A 20420-nucleotide genomic window follows, 5' to 3' on the forward strand; every position below is an offset into this window, starting at 1 on the left:
TTATTAAAACACTCACCTACAAGATGATGAAAAAGGAACAGTACTGGGCTTGAATGAAGAAACATGAGTTCAAATCTCATTTCTGCCTCTGACTATATCCAAATAAATCACTTAAATATCTTGGGTTTCAATCCTTTGTTATTTACCAAAGTAAAAAGTTTCAGGTATGCTATCTAAACAACTACTTGACCAGGATGTTAAACACAGATTAAAGTACCAGAGGACATTTTTATTAGTCCCTAAGATTCCTTAAAATCATGAATTTCTATGTGCTTTGCATTCTCTGTTTAGAAAAGTAGGGAATATTTAACAGGAAAAAAAAACAATAAAAAACCAAGAAATGCAAAGTAGAAAGTAAAAAAATATTAAGACAAAATTATAGAAAATCATGGGAGAAAAAAAGATTCTAGGAAAAAAAAAAAAAAAACACGTTCATGGGATTAGGCAAGGATACCAGCCTAATGGGAAAACTAAACTGGTAAGTCATTAAGTAGAAAAACCAATTAGAAAGAACTTCTAAATAGCTGATAAATAATTAACATAACATAGCATATATGTAGATAACCTTCACTTCACTTAAAGTAAAACAATTCCTCTCTAGGACTTGCCTGGTCTTGCTTATGTAAAACCTATCGTCCTACAACCACAGTGAAGTGAGATCCGCCCTAAAACCTTTGATGTTAAAAGGAAGGACCACTGTCATTCTCAAATACATCAGGACATGCTCTTGGAATAACCAGATTTCTAAGAAGAACTCTTGATGAGAATTAATATATAACTAAATCTGACTTTCTAAATTGATCTAATTTGTACCTGTACCTTGATGCAATACTGCACAGGTTTCTCTTGATCTATGCTAAAGGACAAGCAAACACATTTGGGAGCCAGTCAGGCTGATAATCAAACTATGGGATCATGGAGCAATTAATTAACTTCTTGGAACCACAGTTACTTAATCAGTAAAAAGTAATAGCATGGATTCTTTGAGAAGCAGTTGTGATGACTATAGAAGATATGAAATGTTAAGCACATAATGTGGTCTGCAGCCCAGAATAGAACACTGAAAAGTTAGGTTATTTTCTCTGCATTCCCTTAGTTATCATACAATTTTTTTAAATCTGCAAAATCCTACCTGATTGTAGAGTCTTCAGAAATTCCATCCACTATTAAAAAAAAAGCAAAGTATTTTTAAATCAACAACAGACAAATATAGAATATTAAAAGCATACAAGAGCATGGTGTTATGTGCCTATAAGTTCAGCTACTCGAGAGGCTGGGGCAAGAGGATCCTTTGAAGGGTTCGGAAATAAGACCAGCCTGAGTGACACAGCAAGGCTCCACCTTCACAAAACATAAATAATTAATGCACACTTTTGTATATGTTTTAGATTTTGGACCAAAATAAGAAAAAGACTCATGCTTTGTTACAAAGGATTCTTTTGGGGTCATACCTGAGGACTATACTAGTATTAATATTATTGATACTATTGGTAGGCAATCAATACATTAGTAACAGTTGCCTCCCCTCCTTTGATTTATCAAATGCAAGGGAGACTGGAATTTTTCAAAATTTGATACCTACAGGTGAACCGCTGTGTACAATCATCATAATCCCAACTGAAACCTACCACAGTGACAGAAAATGGTCTCACTAGCAGAGTCAGTATTGTAAGAAGACAGTGTCAAACTTAAACAGCATGATTTCTGGACTAACAGACTGGGAGATGTAATCACAGAGTATACAGCAGTCCCCCTTGCTGCTGTATGTTCTCACACCGCAACAGCATTTATCAACACAAAGGACTTCTTTGACCAAATGTGGTGGTGGTTCAGGGGCTCCCCATGAACAATCAAGCAATTCATTCTGCTGGAGACGCCTGTTGAGAGTCCTCCAATCCAGTTCCATCACTATCTTCAGATCCCACAGGTTGGGGCTCAGTTCCCAAGGCTGGCTTTTTCCCACACCAGTAGCAAATGTGGGCCTCCAGAACTTCTGAATGATCAGATTCAATCCAGGTTCCTGTAATACCCTCTTTGGGTTCCACTAATTTGTCAGAATGGCTCACAGAACTCAGGCAAACATGTTGCAAAAGATATGGGTGAAGAGATGCATATGATAAGGTATGGGGGAAGGGGTAGAGCAATTCCATACCCTCCTGGGGCACCACCCTAGAACAGCTTCCACATATTCAGCTATCTGGAAGCTCTCTGAACTCACTCCTTGGCTATTTATGAAAGCTTCATTACAGAGATACGACAAATTAAATCATGGGCCATTGAAGATCACATTATCTTCAGCCCCACTCTCCTCCCTGGAGGTTGGAGGTAGGGTGGAAGTCCCAGCCCCCTAATCATGCCTTGGTCTGTGATGACCAGCCTCCATCCTGCAGCTACCTGGTGGCTGCCAGCCATCAGTCAATCCTTCACACACAAAAAGATAATCACTTTGGAGAGTACAAAAATTTTAGGAGTTGTATGCCAGGAAACCAAATCAAAGACCACATATATATTTCATAATATCACATCCCCTGTTTTAAGTGCCTGCATTGCCATAGTAACTTATGCACAAATATCTGTTAAACATTCATTAACAGTAAAAAAAAAAAAAAAGTAAACAGCATTGCAACTTAATATGGATCATGCAACTAAAACAACTACCATGTTATGCTATATCATTATATTATCTGCTATTAAATAAAATTTTAAAACCACTAAAAATTAAGTTGCGGTGTAACTGCTGTGCAGAACAGATTTTATACAGCAAGGATGAGACTGCCATCCTTAGAAAGGCCTGCTTGCAAGGCTGGCTCATGGCTGGGATCCAGGACATTGGCTTTGAGAGGATTCCCACCATTCCCTAAGTGAAAAGAGCGGCACACTGTGCCTAAAAACTCTTCATATAAACAATGTGACTTACTCTGAAGAGCGGCTTTCCTTCTGGGAGTCTGGAAAACACTAAAAAGACTCTATATGAATATCCATTAAATTCAACATTTATAGAAAAGTGTTCATCTTCCTTGGTGAACTGCTGCTCTTCTCTATGCATATGCCATATGGTTTGTAAAACAAAATGTTACTGGAGCACAGTCATGCCCATCTGCTTACATATTTTCTATGACTGCTTTCACACTACAATGGCAGGGTTGAGTAGTTGTGAAAGCGATAACACAGCCTTAAATATTTAATACTAGATCCTTTAGAGACAAAGCTTGCCCATGCCTGATTTAGACCATATACAAAATGCCCTAAAACTGAAATCCCACCTTAAGACTCCCCTGCTCAATATTCTTCAATGAATCACTACAACAAACTTTAATGGCTCCCTACCCAGTAGCCATTCCTTCTTGTCTCTTGCTGGAGAAACACAATTCTATTTCAATATTTATCATCTTAATACCCCTCCCTGGCTCCAAAAAGAGAAATAATTATTCTAAGCTAATCACAGTAATTACATCTGTTTCCCAGTGACTGATTTAAAAATGAGCATATGGTGTGACCCACCTGATAAAATGTTACAGGGAGACCACTGCATCCTTCCCACTTTTCTCCCGAGTTACAAAAAACATATGAAGAAAAGCAGCCCTTCCCACCTTTAGATACTATCTTGTAAGAACATTGTGTTTGGAACTGGTGCTAATGAGCCAACCAGGAAAGGAGCCATAAGCACAACAGTGCCAAGAGCACCCTTGAAAGAGGGACAACAAAGTGGATCCTGGTGGCATTACTGAACCACCAAAACAACTTGGTTCCTATTGTTTCAGCCTCTGTTCCTTAGGTCATCCATTATTTGCAGCCAAATGCATTCAACCTGAGAAATTTCCCATGGCCAAAAAAATAAGATCTCTCCATTTCTACTTTTTAGTGTGGAAGCATTAAAAAGTCTTCCACAATCTTGTCTTAGCTAAGTGTTCATCTCATTCCCAAGCATTACAATTTTATGCTTTTTGCATAAGGAAAACTGAACTGCTCACACACCCTGCAAAGTTCACTCATGCATCTCAGATTTTGCACTTGCTGATCCTTCTGCCAAACATGCAATCTTGTCAGCTGTTCCTTCTGCCAAGCATCATTCTTCTGTCGCTCTACCTGGCATGCTTACCTGACATGTTACCCAATTTTTTAAAGCATGAATTCCTTGCCGTGGACTTAAACTGTCTGGCACATATGTAACATGGTAAGTACATTAGAAATGGTAGTTATGAGCTCACAGAGGGCATCAGACACATAGTAAGCACTGAATAAAGTAATAAATAATAAAAATGACAATAAAAATATAAAGCTTCTGAGTGTATTTCTTAGACATTTATATTTGGTAACATAACAAAAATGCTTATTGCCTAAAAGACTCTTGAGCGTTATTTGTCAACTGGTCAAGAAAATAAATGAATGAAAATGATTTTTGACAATTCTGTTGAAAAACCACAGACATTACTTCCTAGGACAGCTCTATTTTATTATGAGAACCCTAAGGACTGAAACTACATCTATCATTGTCTACTGCAACTTGCAAAACCTAACTTATAAAGGCTCTTTCATAAAGACGTACTAAATTAAAGGTGTCTCGTACGCTTCAGATTAGCAGGTGCTTAAGTTGTCACACCTAGGGAGAATAGTACCATTTTTGCTATTGTGAAATGTTTGTGTACTTTTATTACAATTTGTTGAGCCCAAAGCAAGTCTGTTGGAATACTGACTATGGTAATCTTTTGCCTAATGGTAACAGGGTATCCTATTCTAATAAAATTACTGTTATCATGATAGCTATCTGGCAGATAGAAGAATATATATCTTGTTTTAACAAAGTAAATATATCTCATGCAGTTTCAATTTATTTGGGATGAGGTCGATAATAATGAGACCACGTTAGAATAAAAATATGTAAGATAATTTGTGCTTCTCAACAAGTAATATCTGACTTTTGTACTCAGTATCTTTAAAAATGAATCTTCTTCTGACACTACTGCACACTGGCTACTTTTTACAGTTCTTATTGCTATTTGTTCATACCAGAAAGCTATTTTTGAATTGCCAGTATTAAAGATAATTACTTCCTTAGTGACAGGAAACACTATGTAATACCCTTGATCACTGAACAACAAGGATTTGAACTATAGGGGTCAACTCATATGCATATTCAACTCATATGCATATTTTCTTCTGCCTCTGCCACACAGAAGCAACAACACCAACTTCTATTCCTCCTCCTCAGCCTACTTTGTGTGAAGACGATGAGAATGAACACCTTTCTGATGATCCACCTCCACTTTATGAAAGTAAATAGTTTTTCTTCCTTATGATTTTCTTAATAATGGTTTATTTTCTCTAGTTTTCTTTATTGTAAGAATACAGTATATGATACATATACAAAACGTTTTAACTGACTGCTTAAGTTAACAGTAGGGCTTCTGCTCAACAGTAGGCTGTTAGTAAAGTTTTGGGGGACCCAGAAGTTATACGCAAATTTTTCACCACACAGGGAATTGGTGCCCGTAACCCCTGCAATGTTCAGATCAACTCTAATTAATATTCATTTCCTAGACAGAAACATTTATTATAAAATATAAATAACTCATTTTAATAAGAAATCCAATTGATTATAATGTCACCACAGAGGAAACATATAACATACTAACTTTAAAACCTATTTTATTATTTATACAAAAATATCATAGAGCATTTTAAGGACCATAATTAAATGAAGACTTTTTTTAGACAATACTGTTTGTGATTATAAACTCCCTACAATTAACTTCTTACATAATTCTAAATTCTAGATTACTAAGAAACAAATTTTTAAAATATGCACACAATTTACACATTGACTTTTTAACTGCCCCTTTTGTGCTCAAAACTTCCTTACTCTTTATTTTTTTATCCATGGTAGAACGACCAAGAGCAATTCACTATCAGAAGTCTTACCTGGATTGTTGTTTTCAGAAAGATCGTCAGGTATCTTTTCTTCTTTATATTCTGAAATTTGGTGGTGAATGCTATGTATAAAAATGTAATAAGTAATATTACTATTTTAATGCTGATATGAAAACATTTACCAAATATATGAAATTCTCAGAGTATTTCAACAAAATCAGGGCTAATATCAGAACTTTAATTAGCCCACACACTTCAAATGTGTAAGCGCTGCAAACTTATTACGCTTTGATTTCAAGAATACAAAACTAAGGTGAAGTCCTCATGAAGTGTGAGCAGCATAGTTCAGTCAACGAACTAGAGTACGCTTGACATAACAAAAAGTGTCCTGAACTTAAAAGAAGTCTTAGGTGCTATGACCAACAGCTATTTGTTCATGGAAAAGTTGCTTGTCTTAGGCTCAATGTCTTCAAAACATGACGATTTTTCTTCCTTGTGTCACTCTTAATAGACATTTTTATAAATATTTAATATTAATACTATAACATTTTTACAATGCTTGAAGAAATAGTCAAGTAATGGATTACTTTGTTCTTTAATTTAATTGCTGAAATTATTTTAGAATCCCAAATACAACCCATTCTGCATTTTTCCCTAGGCTGCAATATTGAATGAAATGTTGAAGTTTCAAGAAAATGTTATTAAGTCCTAATTTTGATTATTAGTTTTCCTATTCTTTGTGGCTTGTAATTCAGGGTATCTCAGTTATTTCATAATTTGTGACAAATTTATTAATATATTATCTCATTAAATTAGATAACATAACTCTCCCCCCATTACTGAGCTAATCAATCACACCAAAGGCAGAATAATCAATAAATGTCAAGACCTGCCTTGGACTGCTACTATTCCTTCTCTGCCTACTCAAACTCTGAACCAGCAGATCTTCGTTAGCAAGATGCTTAATCTCCATGTTCCCTCCAAGTGATGGGGAAGGCAAAACCTTACTTTTATTTTTACTAAGTTCAATGAAGGAGATGCTGGTTCATATTTTCTCATGTCTGAGATCAGTACCGACAACATATTTGCATATGACATTATACATGTTGCTCAACACTCAACTCCACTGTCATTTCATACATCACTTTACACAATTTTCTTGTTAGTGAAACTCACAATCTTAATATTGAGTCACACCTGTTTTGCTTTGACATACACTGTTTCCTCTGAGCTAGTCAGCAAACAGTCAAATGATGTTCACAGGACTGCACAGAATATGGAATGCTTCATAAATTTTCATGTCATCCTTGGGCACGGACCATGGTAATCTTCTCTATATTCTTTCAATTTTCATGTATGTGCTGATGAAGCAAGCTCAAAGCCCTATATGGACACTGATGAGTCAGGGATGAGGTTTGGCCCTGTTAAATCCAATCAACCTCCTGTATGTATGTATGTATGTATGTATGTATGTATGTATGTATTGTATCAACAGAAGAGCCAAACAATTAACCTACTTTTAGCTCAGAGAATTCTGATGAATGGTTTCCCTAAGAGATAGAATTTGAAAGAATTTAAGAAACCTCAGGTACAGGTCCAAGTAGCTTGGGAGATTTTCATTGTTATGGAAAACAGATCACTTGAGAGACCAGCTACAAGTTGGTGACCATTACTCTGCAGAAGGATGAAATGTGACTTTCCAATACTTAAAAAAAGGCACTAAACAGAGGCAAAAGGAGCCTTGGCATACAAATTTGTAGCAAAGAAAAAAGGAAGTTCTAATATCTTCCTACAATGATATTTGAAACTCTCTGACAGTTTAGAACAATCTCAACTATTTGCTAGAGGGAAGACAATCAGGGGCATCAAAGGATAACTTACCATAAAGACCTAGGCTAAGTCTAGGCTGAGATGAGGGCTCCACATAAGGTTTGGAGTGTGGAGGGAGGGCCCTTTTGCTCACTATGTTTGTGGCTGTAGCTAGGAGGCCCAGCTGCCAGAGCAGGGTACTGGTGATTTAGGAACAATGGTTGAGCATATGTGCACGAACTCAAAAAATGTGTATGTAGCCTTGAAGTCTAAATATGGATCACCATATGAAGACTGAGGGATCTGAATCTGCAAAGGTCAATCATTTCCAGACAGCAAGACCAGTGTCAAATGGAATAACAGAATAAATGAAACAACAGAATGATTGAAGTGTCCTTTCATTCCCCTCTCTCAGACTTGTAAAAACAACTGTCTTCTTTGCATTTAGAGAACCATTCCATTTCCTGAAAAGTTCAAGGAGGAGGCTATAGGAAATAGCCCCCAGAAGACACTACAACATTTTCTGTTAAGTAGACATTTCAAGACCCAAATAACTAATTAGAAGGATCAAACATGTGGCATATTATCTCATGCACGAGTTATTCTTCAAATGAAATGGATGATGCTGATACCATCCCTAATGATAAAGGTTTCTTGAAAGTCTTGAGATGATGAATTCTGTACCCATTACTACTTCTAACTCGTTTAGCCTTTTGTTTGATTTCTGGCTGATGAATTCGACTAATTCACTGCCATTCCAACACTACCTGAAACACACTATGAAATCTCACCTGATGTATAAGATATAAAATTTGAAAATATTTTACACCTTGATTTAGTGTTCACTGGTCTTTTAATGTAAATACTTACGTATTAAAACCACTAGTAGTGCCATAATCCTTCACAGTCCTTCCAGAGATATCTTCAGAAAAAACATCCATACCTTCCTCAAGAAGGTGTAGTATACTTGGTGAGTTATGATGTTCAGCAAGCATGAGGGCCGTTCTAAAATAACAAAGAGATAACCTCACCCTTGGGAACTTTAATAGTTATTTAAAATGCTAATTTGATATAGATTGCCAGCTGAATATTTTGCCTATCAGTATAGAATTAACCTTTTATATGTACTAACTGACACAAGCATCCTGGGTGCTCAAGCGTGCCTCTTTGTAAATTACCACCTAGGTTAAAAGGAAGGGACAAAAACGTAGCTTCTTGTGTCATTAAGGTATGACATAGTAGAAGTTGGTCATTCTCTGCTGAGATCACTTATCTAAAGTAAGCAAAGCATTGCATGAAGTATGCTCCATGTCTTCCCTATTTTGACATAATGGACTGTGATTCAGAGTCAACTAGGGGTCAGTTAAGTAAGAGCTATCTGCAGGCTTAAACAATAACATTAGTAGTAATGGTGAAAATAGTAACCATAGTAGTTTCAGTTAATGATGTTGATGAGCACGTGCTGGGGACTGAATTCAATGTTCTATACATAATCTTACTTGTACACAACCACCCTGGAAGGGCATAGTGTTATTCTCCTTCTCATATTAGAATACACATTTGGTGGGAAGTGGTCTTCCCAAGGTCACACGCCTAGCAAGTGGGAAAGCGAGAATTTAAACCCGGTTTTATGTGAATGAAAAGCTGTCTCTTCCCTTTATCATCCACTTATGACTTATCTTCATTAAAGAAAAATTTTATCCACTTAAAGTGGTCTTTCTCTCATTTTCATAACAATTAAAAAGAAAACATCAAAATACATTAGAAATGAAAAAGGAAAACAACTGATGAACCCACAGTATCTAGTTATAGCAATTAATAATCCTTTACAGATCACCTAACATCAATATTTTTCAAAGAAAGCACTTAAGGCAAAAGAGTCGTCCCAAAGAAAAAATGATTTTCAACTTCTATTTATGTTTCATATACCATTTTTGAAGGAAATTCTATAAGAAGAAGTTAAAAAAATACTATAAAAGGATTAAGAAGTTCCATATTGAGTCATAAAGTGATCTAAAAGTTAAAGTCCACACTTCAGTAAAACTAATATGAAACCTCTTTAGGTGATATAAGATGACATGATCAAAAACATCAGATTACAAATAACAAATATCAGTCAGTATCATAAGAGATGATGAATCCTACTGCATATTGTTCTTTAGGTTCCCCAGTCCAAATAATTGCTTTTCTACCTAACTGATGATTTGTGTTGATATTTGTCACTCTATCCTCTCAACAATTATGTTAATCTTCTCATTCATTTAATAATTCTGACTTGAGTGACTCTTACTACCCTAAAATAACATTCACATTTTTTTAAAAAAAGCACTAAATACTATACCTGTTCATTTTATCTACTGCATTTATATCTGCATTCTTCTGTATCAAAAATTCTACCATTTCCTCTTTAGTTCCACTTACAGCAAGTAGAAGTGGAGTGAGGTGATCCTGTAATACAGAAAAATCAATTTATCATTCAAAAAATTTCATATTTCTCAACTGAACTGAACATTTGATGTAAGAGCCTATGAACTTAAATGTATCATACAGAAAGTAAATGAAAGGTAGTTTCATCCACTCACCCATCTGTTCTGCTCCTTCCCTTAGAAACTCCCCTCCTCTGCCTCTCCAGGCTAACTCCTGCCATCTCCAAAACTCATTTCAAACGTTTCTGGGTTCTAAGAATCTTTGTTTCTATCACAACATTTACCATGATATGCTGTACTTAATTTATTGTTTTCCATCTAAACCAAGAGCTTCTTGGGGGCAGGGGCTGTATCTTTTATCTCCATATTCCCAAACCCTAAGATGTAGTAGTAAATGCTTCAAGCATTTTTATTGAATTAATATCAATTATTGTACCTACAGCAACGTTTTTTACATGATATTCCAAAGAGTATTTAGATACCATAAGTTAAACACTGTATCCCAAAAGGAAGATTCCATGACCATCCAGGCTAGAGAAGTACTGCAAAACTGTGCATCATATGTCCAGTATTAAAGAAATCTCTCAAGCTTTGCCTGATCTCTATTTGACAAGTATTATTATTATTTAGTTTTTTTGGTAAACAACATGTGAAGAATTAAATCTTTAGAGATACAGTTTTAAGAACTTTCCAGTGAATGTGGAGGTTTCCTCCAGGTGATACAAACTCCTGTGATTCTCTTCTAACAGTAGCGTAGGACCCCAGGGTACCAATGTCAGGTACTCCTTCTCCAAAGGGTCACTAAGGAAATGGGCTCTGAATAAAAGAGAGAGGTTTCAAATGAATTTCAACTCATTATTTCATGGTCCATGTTGTTTCTCCTGTGACAAGGTGACAGATTTTTATCTTAGTTATTAGAAGGCTCACTATGATTTTTTTCCTCAATTATCCTGATGATCCTGAGATGCTAATGCCTATCTGCTTTATTTTAATCCACTTGTATTCTGATTTCTATTTTAATTGATACTCCAGTTGGTTTTTACTTCATGCAAAATATAAATCAGAAATAAAAATATAATGGCTTATCAATTAGAGTTCTAATACTGATCTATATGGATTATTGCTAGCACAATGGAAGCCACTAAATCATTTGCATTTTATAGAGTTTATGCTGAGGAGAAAGATATAATGCTGTCTTCATTACACACAGCCTAGCCAACTATAACCATGGGTAAAGTTCCCTGGTGGTCTAGTGGTTAGGATTCAGTGTTCTCACCATGGGTAACCTAAAAAGCTTATAGGTATTCCAATACGAAGATGATTTTTTATGGTATATATAATAAAAAATTGATTTTTTAAAAAAATTTCTATATTCTAAAATCCAAACATATTACTAATGGATAAATGTATATTATAATATAGATGACATACATTCTAAACAAGTATAAACTGTCTTGAAAACCTTGAAATTATTTCAAAAAATACTAAAAAACAAGCTTTGTCCTCTCAAGTGCTTAGGTAGGCAAGTAGATGTCCTGAGCCTGTGAAATACCTAGATAGGCACAGCAGCAAACTGGAGAACATACACCTTGTATAAAGGGGGAAGATTCTGCACAGCACAGCAAACATATGAGCTCAAGGGACAATAGGCTTGACTCTTTAGGGAAGCCTGAAACCCAGGTTCCTGCATGTCTCCCAAATTTTACATGCAAACTCAATTTATCGAGGCAAAGTAAACCTACTTATGGGCTGCATTTTGACTATAGTCTCATGTTCTAAAATTCACTAATGATGTTTCCAAATAGTCATGTATAAAGCAAGTACTTGCATGTGAAATCTTTGTTTTCTTTAGTGTCATAGGTTTTGCCAAAATATCAAGCCCCAATATGGAATAAAAATTGCTATTAAGATTTATAATACCCACAACAAGAATTTTTCAAACATCTATTCGTTTACTATCTACTTGTGTTTATTTTTCCCAGATTGTTACCCAAATTGTTAACTAGTTCATAGGACTGCTAAAACTAAATTATTAAAAGAATTCCTCTCTATGTTCTTGGAAACTTCATGCTTTTAAGTGTTTAAAACTGCCATCCTCATTACGTCAAAGCTGTATGAACTTAACAGACATACTGAGATAGTCCATAATACAGCTGTACCTGAATAAAAGATTCAAGATTTGCTACTGTGCTAATTGAGAACGCCTTGCTTGTAGTAAACATTTGTTGAACTAATCCCCTGAATGATAACAAAGAAATGTGAAATCCCAAAAGGGCCCGTTACTACTTATTGAAAGACTGTCCATAAGCAGATTTCTAAAGACCCTCTGACTGGCAGTGAATGATTGCTAAATAGCAGGAAACGGGTGTTATTCCATAAGCTGATAGATGTTGCCAATAATATTCTTTGGAACTGCTCAACCACAGAGCTAGAGAGAGGCAGATAAAGTCAGGCTAATATTATTAGAAAGGAGAGATTTGAAGGAAGTAGCATCTATCAAACTCCAATTCTTCTGGAGATTTCTTATGTTTTTGAAACATGGGAATTTCTATATTATATTTATTTATTCAGTGGTTGTTAAGTAGGAATGCATCAGAATCTCAAGAAAAGTATTTTTATTGGCTAGAGAGAGGGTCTGACTATGTTGCACAGGTGGACTCAGACTCCTGGGCTCAAGTGATCCTCCTGCCTCAACCCTCCAGGGTAGCTGGGACAACAAGCACACGCTTCTGCACCCAGCTTTGAGGAAATCTGTTTCAATATACATATCCAGGCCTTCTTAGATTTACTAAATTAAAATCTGCAGGGCTGAGCCTAGACTTCTAGATTGTTAAAAAATGTTCCCCGGTCACTGTGACACAGCTCTAGCTGAGCACTAGCAGAGCAGGCAGTCACTTCAGTGTCCTGTCTCTCTCACATGGCCAAGGCCCTTTATCACTTGGAGATCTGGCCCAAAACAGGAAATAGTGAGAGATGGAGTCATTTGCTGAAAACTCCATTTAGTCTTGCTGCACAGGGTTAGAACAGGGACTAAGAAACTCAAAATGCAACTTGATTTTGCTATTTAGAAGTTTTGTACCTTCCACCTTCCCAACAAGAAATTCTAGTAGAGTCTTGTCGAAGTGGCTGTTTCTGCAAGAGGAGGATAAGTGGCTGTTTGGGCAAGAGCAGGATATTCTTCCCTCTTCTCAACTCTTTCCCACATCCTCACCACCTATTCACTGCCAATCTGCTTTCCTCAGAGTCCTCCTAACACTGATTTCTGGGCAAGTTTACAACTCCCTAACACTCTTTCCCAAACTAAGAATTACTTTCCGTAAAACTGAAGAGCACTTTGTCTAAACATATAAACCAAGAACAAACAGACAAGTAAACACACAAAAAACTCTTCATTGTATTTCCCCAAATTACCTAATTTCCAAATGGCCAGCATATTTCTGACTGTTCTCTTTTTCCCTTTCCATTTCTTTCTCTTACGACTTGCCAATTAGAGATTAGTCACTTTGATATAAATTGCATTTCTAAGGAACTTGTCAGCAGCAGCAAGAATTCCATTTATTATATAATGCTTTAGTTTTCAATTATAAGATAAAGCGTATTTCCAGGGCAAATTTGGCTCCCCTGGCTTGTTTTATACTAAATAGAAAAAACAAACAAACAAAAAAAACACAACACTTGTTTGGAAAAAAAGTTAACAAGTTTTCCTTTAACAAATGCAGGGTTTTCACAAATATTAACCATGAATGTATAAAAGAAAACTGCATCTTCTAATGCTTCTTTAAATGTATAAACATTTTAAGTAAAATTTTAAAACAATTAAGGTATTTCAAAATATTTTCATTCACGGAACGTTTGAGCTTCCAAATATGGAAAATTGATAGTTACATATGTCAACGTTTGATATTTTTCAAATACAGTTCATTGATCTCTACCTTGTTTATGGCTTCTTTATTTGCGCCATGTGAAAGGAGCTTTGCTGCGATCGATGGGGTGTCGCCATAGACAGCATAGTGAAGAGCTGTGTTGCCATACACGTCACTGTGATTCGGATCGGCACCGTGTTCTAACAGGATGGTGGCACACTCCTCTTCCAGGCATTGTACCGCCTATCAGTATCAGATCAAGAAATAGATCATAAATTCTAACAGTTCAAAAGAAACATTCCAAAGATCCCACCGACTAGTTACATTTAAATGAAACAAATTTATTTTTATTGTGTATATTGAAATGAAATCCATCTCATGCTGCAAAAGGTGGCTGCTATATACCTTAATCAGAGCTGTCCTTTTTTCACTGTCGGGGACATTGAGCTTGCATTTTCTGTCCACCAGGACAGTAACTACTTCTGGATGGCCATTGGCACAGGCCAAATGGAGAGCAGTCCTATGAAAGTGAGAGAGATTTTTAGGAAATTGTAGTGCACTATCTTAAAATATACAAAGATTCATGTAATTATAAATATTAAACAGCATGTTTTCTTCTACCTTTAAAGCAAATATTTAATTTTCTTGTGAAAAAAGTACAATATTTATTAGCTGCTATTCCTCACTAGATTAATAAAAGAGCAGCCTATTAGAAAGAGATTGGCTTTTGGCGTCAGTTCAACTTGGATTTGCATCCTACTTTAAGCTCTATCAATTATTAGCTATTGACCAGGTGCAGTGGCTCATGCTTGTAATCCTAGCACTCTGGGAGGCCAAGGCAGGTGGATCATTTGAGCTCAGGAGTTTGAGACCAGCTTGAGCAAGAGCGAGACCCTGTCTCTACTAAAAATAGAAAGAAATTACCTGGACAACTAAAAATATATAGAAAAAATTAGCCAGGCATGGTGGCACATGCCTGTAATTCCAGCTACTTAGGAGGCTGAGGCAGGATTGCTTGAGCCCAGGAGTTTGAGGTTGCTGTGAGCTAGGCTGATGCCATGGCACTGTAGCCTGGGCAACAGAGTGAGACTCTGTCTCAAAAAAAAAAAAAAAACTTATTATCTATCACTTAGCCCTTCTGTGCCTCAATTTCATCTTCAATAAAATAGGGGAAAAAAAACAGTAGCTATCTCATAGGACATCACTGTGATGCTCAAATGAGAATCTGTACTAAGTATGTGGAACAGTTCCTAATGCAAATAACAGCTCAATGACTGTTACATAATGTAATTATTACTACTGCTTAACAAAGATAACATTTTAATTAAGCAAAATAATGCAATTATACCTACTTTGTGGTTTATTTAAAGACTAGAGATAACATTGTATTTCAGTGATGCTAGGGTGCTCATTTTCTCACATTTTAACATCACTGATACTGGAACAGCACCTTTTATTCATGATTTATTTCAACTACAATGGGCAGCACAGAAAAATTATCTCATTGATAAGCAAAATAACGGGACATCACAAAATCAATGCTGCGTTACATTAAGGGAAATAGGGCATATACAATAGGTCTATGGAAGTTCTAGTTATATCACTGGCATTTATGTAAGTTTCAGTTCTTAAAAGTACTATGGAAAAAGAAGGTTGAAATAACAAAATTTTTAAAACCAAATAATTCTTACTTTGATTTTCAAATACTTCAGACCAAAAGAAACTCAGGATTCGAATGAATAGGTATGCCTCATTTGTTCAATATATAGATTTATACACTGTGTGAGAATCAGATATTTTGAACGTTTACTGTTAATAATTAATACTGTTACAAATTTTAAAAGGGCAGTTAAAGTCATCTTTTACAATTGTCTACCTTCAGAAATGCTTTTGTTTGAAAGGAGTGAGCAATGACTTTAACTGAAATTAAGTCCTAATCCTCCAATTTTAAATTTCTCAAATTTCTCAGGCTGGTCAGGTAAATAGTTTTAAGGATGGATGTGTCCTGAAAGTTAGTAGAATACATCTGTTACATAACAGGTCTTCATAGTATGTTTGATGAATAAATGCATTGAGAAAACAGAGTACAAGAGTTAAATATTTTGAAAGAAGACCCCTATAAAGTTATACCTTTGTAATAGTAACATTTATATTTCCTATTTTTCATTTTCATAATGATACACCTAAATTATAATGAATAATCTAAAATTTTTGCATGTAAGCAATAAATTATATAACAAAACAGATGCACATTAAAAAACTGTGTATGTAATAAAATCTTCAAGCACAGATGAAAAGATTCCCTTTACTTCTGAAGGGATAAAAGTTGGTGGAATATTCCAATCCACAAAATAATTTTAAAATTAATTCATAGAAATTAAGAAATTACTTCTATCTGTGCAAGATTCATATTACGGCTCTTCCCAGGGATTATATCCTTAATGACAAACTTTTACTAGAACTTTCAAATCGTACACCCTAATTGCCCAGAAATAACAAATTTTATCATATTGTGTACATATTTTAAGCTAACACAACACCACAGTGTGTTTGTGTATATGTATAATAATCAAATTGACTTTTATTCTTACTTGATATACCTAAATACTCTTTACATGTCAGCACACATATGTATCTATGCCACCTTCTATGGTGACATATTATTCCATCTATGGACACAATCTAATTGATTTGTAAATCCATCATATGCATTCCTCTTAAAACCTTATTATTTTAAGTGCTTAGAAAAACAAATTGTATGATCTCTATTTCTTGAGGATATTTTAGTATAATGGAACTGATGGGTAAAGGGCATACACAATTTTTAAATGTGTAGTTCCAGTTGCCTCCTTAGTGCAGTAGGGAGCGTGTCAGTCTCATTTGTATGTAGTTACCACCAAGTTGTCTATTTGAAAAGAAATCAACAACATAAACTGTAAGCACCAGTATAAGTATTTTCCATGTTTAATATTAGTATTTAATGTCTTCATTCTGACAAACTTTGTGGATAGCTTAACATTATCTAATTTCTCTTTTAACTTAAAATCCTTCTCTTAGCAGGGACACTTAATATTTTTTCTTATGTTTGTAGGTCACTTGTAGATCTGCAAAAAAAGGACTTTGCCCAATTTTAAATTAGACGTCAGTTTTTATCATGTTTGATTTGTCACCATCATCAAGTTTTAAATTCTTTCATACATTTGGGTGTTTCTAGATTTTCTATTCTGTTCCATTCATTTATCTATCTCTTCAACTGCTAATAAATGATTAATCTGTGGAAATTCATAGCACATTTGGATACCTAGAAGAGCAAGTCTTACTCCATTACAAAATTTTTCTTCATGTCATCACAATAGTAAAAGCGAGACAGCATGTGTTAACTAAAAAATTTGGAAACCTTATAACTTTTATTTAGCTCATGTAAAACTGATAAAATAGAAAGAGCTCATATTCTCAGAAAAATGAGTCTTCCTATTGAAGACTATGGTACCATATACCCACTTCAAATTTTCCTTCTAAGTTCCCTGAGTAAAGAACACATTTTCATAGGTGTACAGTGACATGAAATGGATATTGAACTTCTTGCTAAGATGTTTTAACACAGAATTATTTATAGTATACTTATTATTCCTCTCACTATGTACCTTTCTATAAGGTATATAAGATAATGATTTAAAATGTGTACATTAACAATCAAACACCCAGTATACTTGTGCTAGTTAAGTAGCTAAAACTGGCAAGAAGCTGTCCTAGAAGGGGAATCATGAGTGGATGGGGAAGCAGCTGAAGTCCTGTTTTTGTGCTGCTGCCCATGAAGCTGGCCTTGGCGCCGGACCCCTCCCAGGTGCCATATCCCAGGTGCTGCGGAGCCCGCAGGCAGGACAGCCGGGCGCCCTCGCCGGCAGGACCCTGGGCTACTGCCAGTCTGGGAAGGGCGTCTCCCCCGCACCTGCCTGGCCCCCAACCCGGGATGGCCGCGCCCATTACCTCTTCTTTCTATCTCTGGCATCCAAGACCTTTTTCTTCAGCGAAAGGATCTGCTCCACTTTCGCGATGTCACCAGCGCTGGCAGCTTGGTGGATTTGGCCGAGATCCTTCTTCCGGATGTGGTACCGTGGCTGCAGGAAGGCGCTGTCACCAGCCTCGCCTTCCAGGCCCACCCTGGTCTGGCCACAGTGGCTGGAGGGGCCGGAGGGCGGCCCGCCCTTGTCTGCCCCGAAGCAGAAGATCTTCCTCATGGTGGCGGCTGCCAGCTTCGGGGGAACCTCAGCCCACTCTCACCCCTCACCCCACCCCAGCCCACCCCTGCCTATTCCCCGCCTCGGGAGTCCAGTGCAGTGAAGACAACCCGATATGACCACGACCTCCAGCAAGGGAAATCCCGGTCTCCAACTTCTGACAGCTGTAAATGGCCAGGCAGCGCCAAGCACAGCCAAGCGACCACAGGCACCGCCAGAACCCTTAAAGCAACTGCTCACATGCGCATGAGAATGAGCCGTTACTGTGCATGCGCACAACTGCCAGCGGGAAACCGCCCACCCCTCCCCCTCCCCCCCTTGGTGACACACTCCAGAACGAGCCACTCGGGGCTGTTCTGTCCCTGTTGCCGCGTGGCCTGCATGTGTGGCTGCAACTCGGGCCCCTACGTGGCCTGGCGGAGCTCACCCCGGGGCTGCCTCGGGCTCGCTGAGGGTGGCACCCCTGGGCCTATGGGTTTACAGCCAGCTGAACTCTCTGCTGACCATGGCTATAAAATTACAGATTCTAAATAAAGCTATTTTTCCAAATCTTTCTATCAGAAAATGTGTTTCTGTTTTGAATACCTAAAGCTGGTGCAGACAATTGCTTTTCAGTATGAGTGGTGGGAAAAGAGGCTGTCAGTGGAGAGGTAGAATAAAATATGATCCTCCAAGATTTGGAACAATAGACAGCTTTCCCATTGTTGGGTGTTGGCATTTGGGCCTGGGTCTGGTTAAAGTCCCTGACCTGGTGTTTGTCATATAGGAAGTGTCACAGGGAACTGACAGGGGTAGACTCCTGTGGCCTTTTGGTCTCTCTCTGCTGACCATGGCTATAAAATTGTAGACTCTAAATAAGATACGCACATCTCATTGATACCTTGAAGCTGAAAAAAAAATCAATCAAGACCCAAAGATTGCCTGGCCACAAAATATCTCAAACCAGGCTTGTGCTCTTATTTCTGAGACTTTCTTCTTCCCCTTTTACAATTCCTCCTCTTAATCGTTCCCTTAGCTAAACTCTTCTTTTTACAAAAGCTTTAACTATTCTGGCAGACTGCTTATCAAAAACAGAAACCCTCTTGAAAATCAGCAGTTTTTAAGAAATATTCTTGCCATTCATACTTGTTTTAAAAGTAAAACGTAAAATTCCTATAAAGACACCCTCCCTATACTAAAGGAAATGGTGACATTATTATCTTCAAGGACAAAGAATGAGTCCAAGAAACTACTGTCTGACCTTGTTAGAACTCATAAGAGTTTTAAACTCATAAGTTTCAGCCTTCTCACATATTTCAGTCACATTTTCACAGTTAACTGTTGTTTGTACAATCTAGTATATTGATAACTGAATCAAACTGCTTTACTCAAAATTGGGTTCACAGAGTTTATAAGATGGCCTACTTAAAAAAAATCTTAACCTTATGCCATTTTGTCAGAAAAAATGATTTACATCCAACTGGTTTTTATAAACTGGCGAGTTTATATGTTTTACTATCTCATGACTAAAATTCTAAAATGAAATCTTTAAGACCTTTTTTATCTGTATATATATATATATATATATATATATATATATATACACAATATATATATATTTAGATATATTGATGCATATATACATACATGCATTATGTCATATGTAATGCCTACATAATAAAATCTGGTATAGCTAGCAAGAAATCCCTTCAAAAGAACTATTTTGGCCAGGCGCGGTGGCTCACGCCTGAAATCCTAGCACTCTGGGAGGCCGAGACGGGTGAATTGTTTGAGCTCAGGAGTTCTAGACCAGCCTGAGCAAGAGCTAGACCCCATCTCTACTAAAAATGGAAAGAAATTATATGGACAGCTAAAATATATATATAGAAAAATTAGCCGGGCATGGTGGGGCATGCCTGTAGTCCCAGCTACTCGGGAGGCTGAGGCAGGAGGATCGCTTAAACCCAGGAGTTTGAGGTGGCTGTGAGCTAGGCTGTCGCCACGGCACTCACTCTAGCCCGAGCAACAAAGTGAGACTCTGTCTCAAAAAAAAAAAATGGATCATAAATAAGCTGAATATTATGCAAGAAAAAATGGATAACCAACACAAAGAAACCACAAAAAAGATCCAGGACTTGGAAGACAAATTCACTAAAGAAATCAAAATATTGAAGAAAAATCAAACTGAACTCCTAGAAATGAAGAATTTATTCAGGGAGCTACAAAACACAGTGGAA

General features: G+C 36.7%; 1 protein-coding gene and 1 non-coding gene across 2 annotated transcripts in view; both read right to left on the reverse strand.

The window, feature by feature from the left end:
* Positions 1–18210, reverse strand: part of LOC123629759 (ankyrin repeat domain-containing protein 26-like) — a 37479-nt gene extending 19269 nt beyond the window's left edge. The window contains exons 1-7 of the mRNA XM_045539163.1: positions 17954–18210; positions 14372–14486; positions 14036–14209; positions 10019–10125; positions 8548–8682; positions 5920–5990; positions 1133–1163 (exon numbers count right to left, since the gene is read on the reverse strand). Of these exons, the coding sequence (XP_045395119.1) occupies positions 1133–1163; positions 5920–5990; positions 8548–8682; positions 10019–10125; positions 14036–14209; positions 14372–14486; positions 17954–18204 (884 nt within the window). The 5' untranslated portion in view covers positions 18205–18210. The remainder of the gene's footprint in view (positions 1–1132; positions 1164–5919; positions 5991–8547; positions 8683–10018; positions 10126–14035; positions 14210–14371; positions 14487–17953) is intronic.
* On the reverse strand, positions 7139–7245 carry LOC123629774. The gene has a single exon (XR_006732235.1). It is a non-coding gene; the product is annotated as a U6 spliceosomal RNA (small nuclear RNA).
* Positions 18211–20420: the final 2210 nt, after the last annotated feature.

Source organism: Lemur catta, unplaced genomic scaffold (genome assembly GCF_020740605.2).
Source record: "Lemur catta isolate mLemCat1 unplaced genomic scaffold, mLemCat1.pri scaffold_41_ctg1, whole genome shotgun sequence".
Taxonomy (NCBI): domain Eukaryota; kingdom Metazoa; phylum Chordata; class Mammalia; order Primates; family Lemuridae; genus Lemur; species Lemur catta.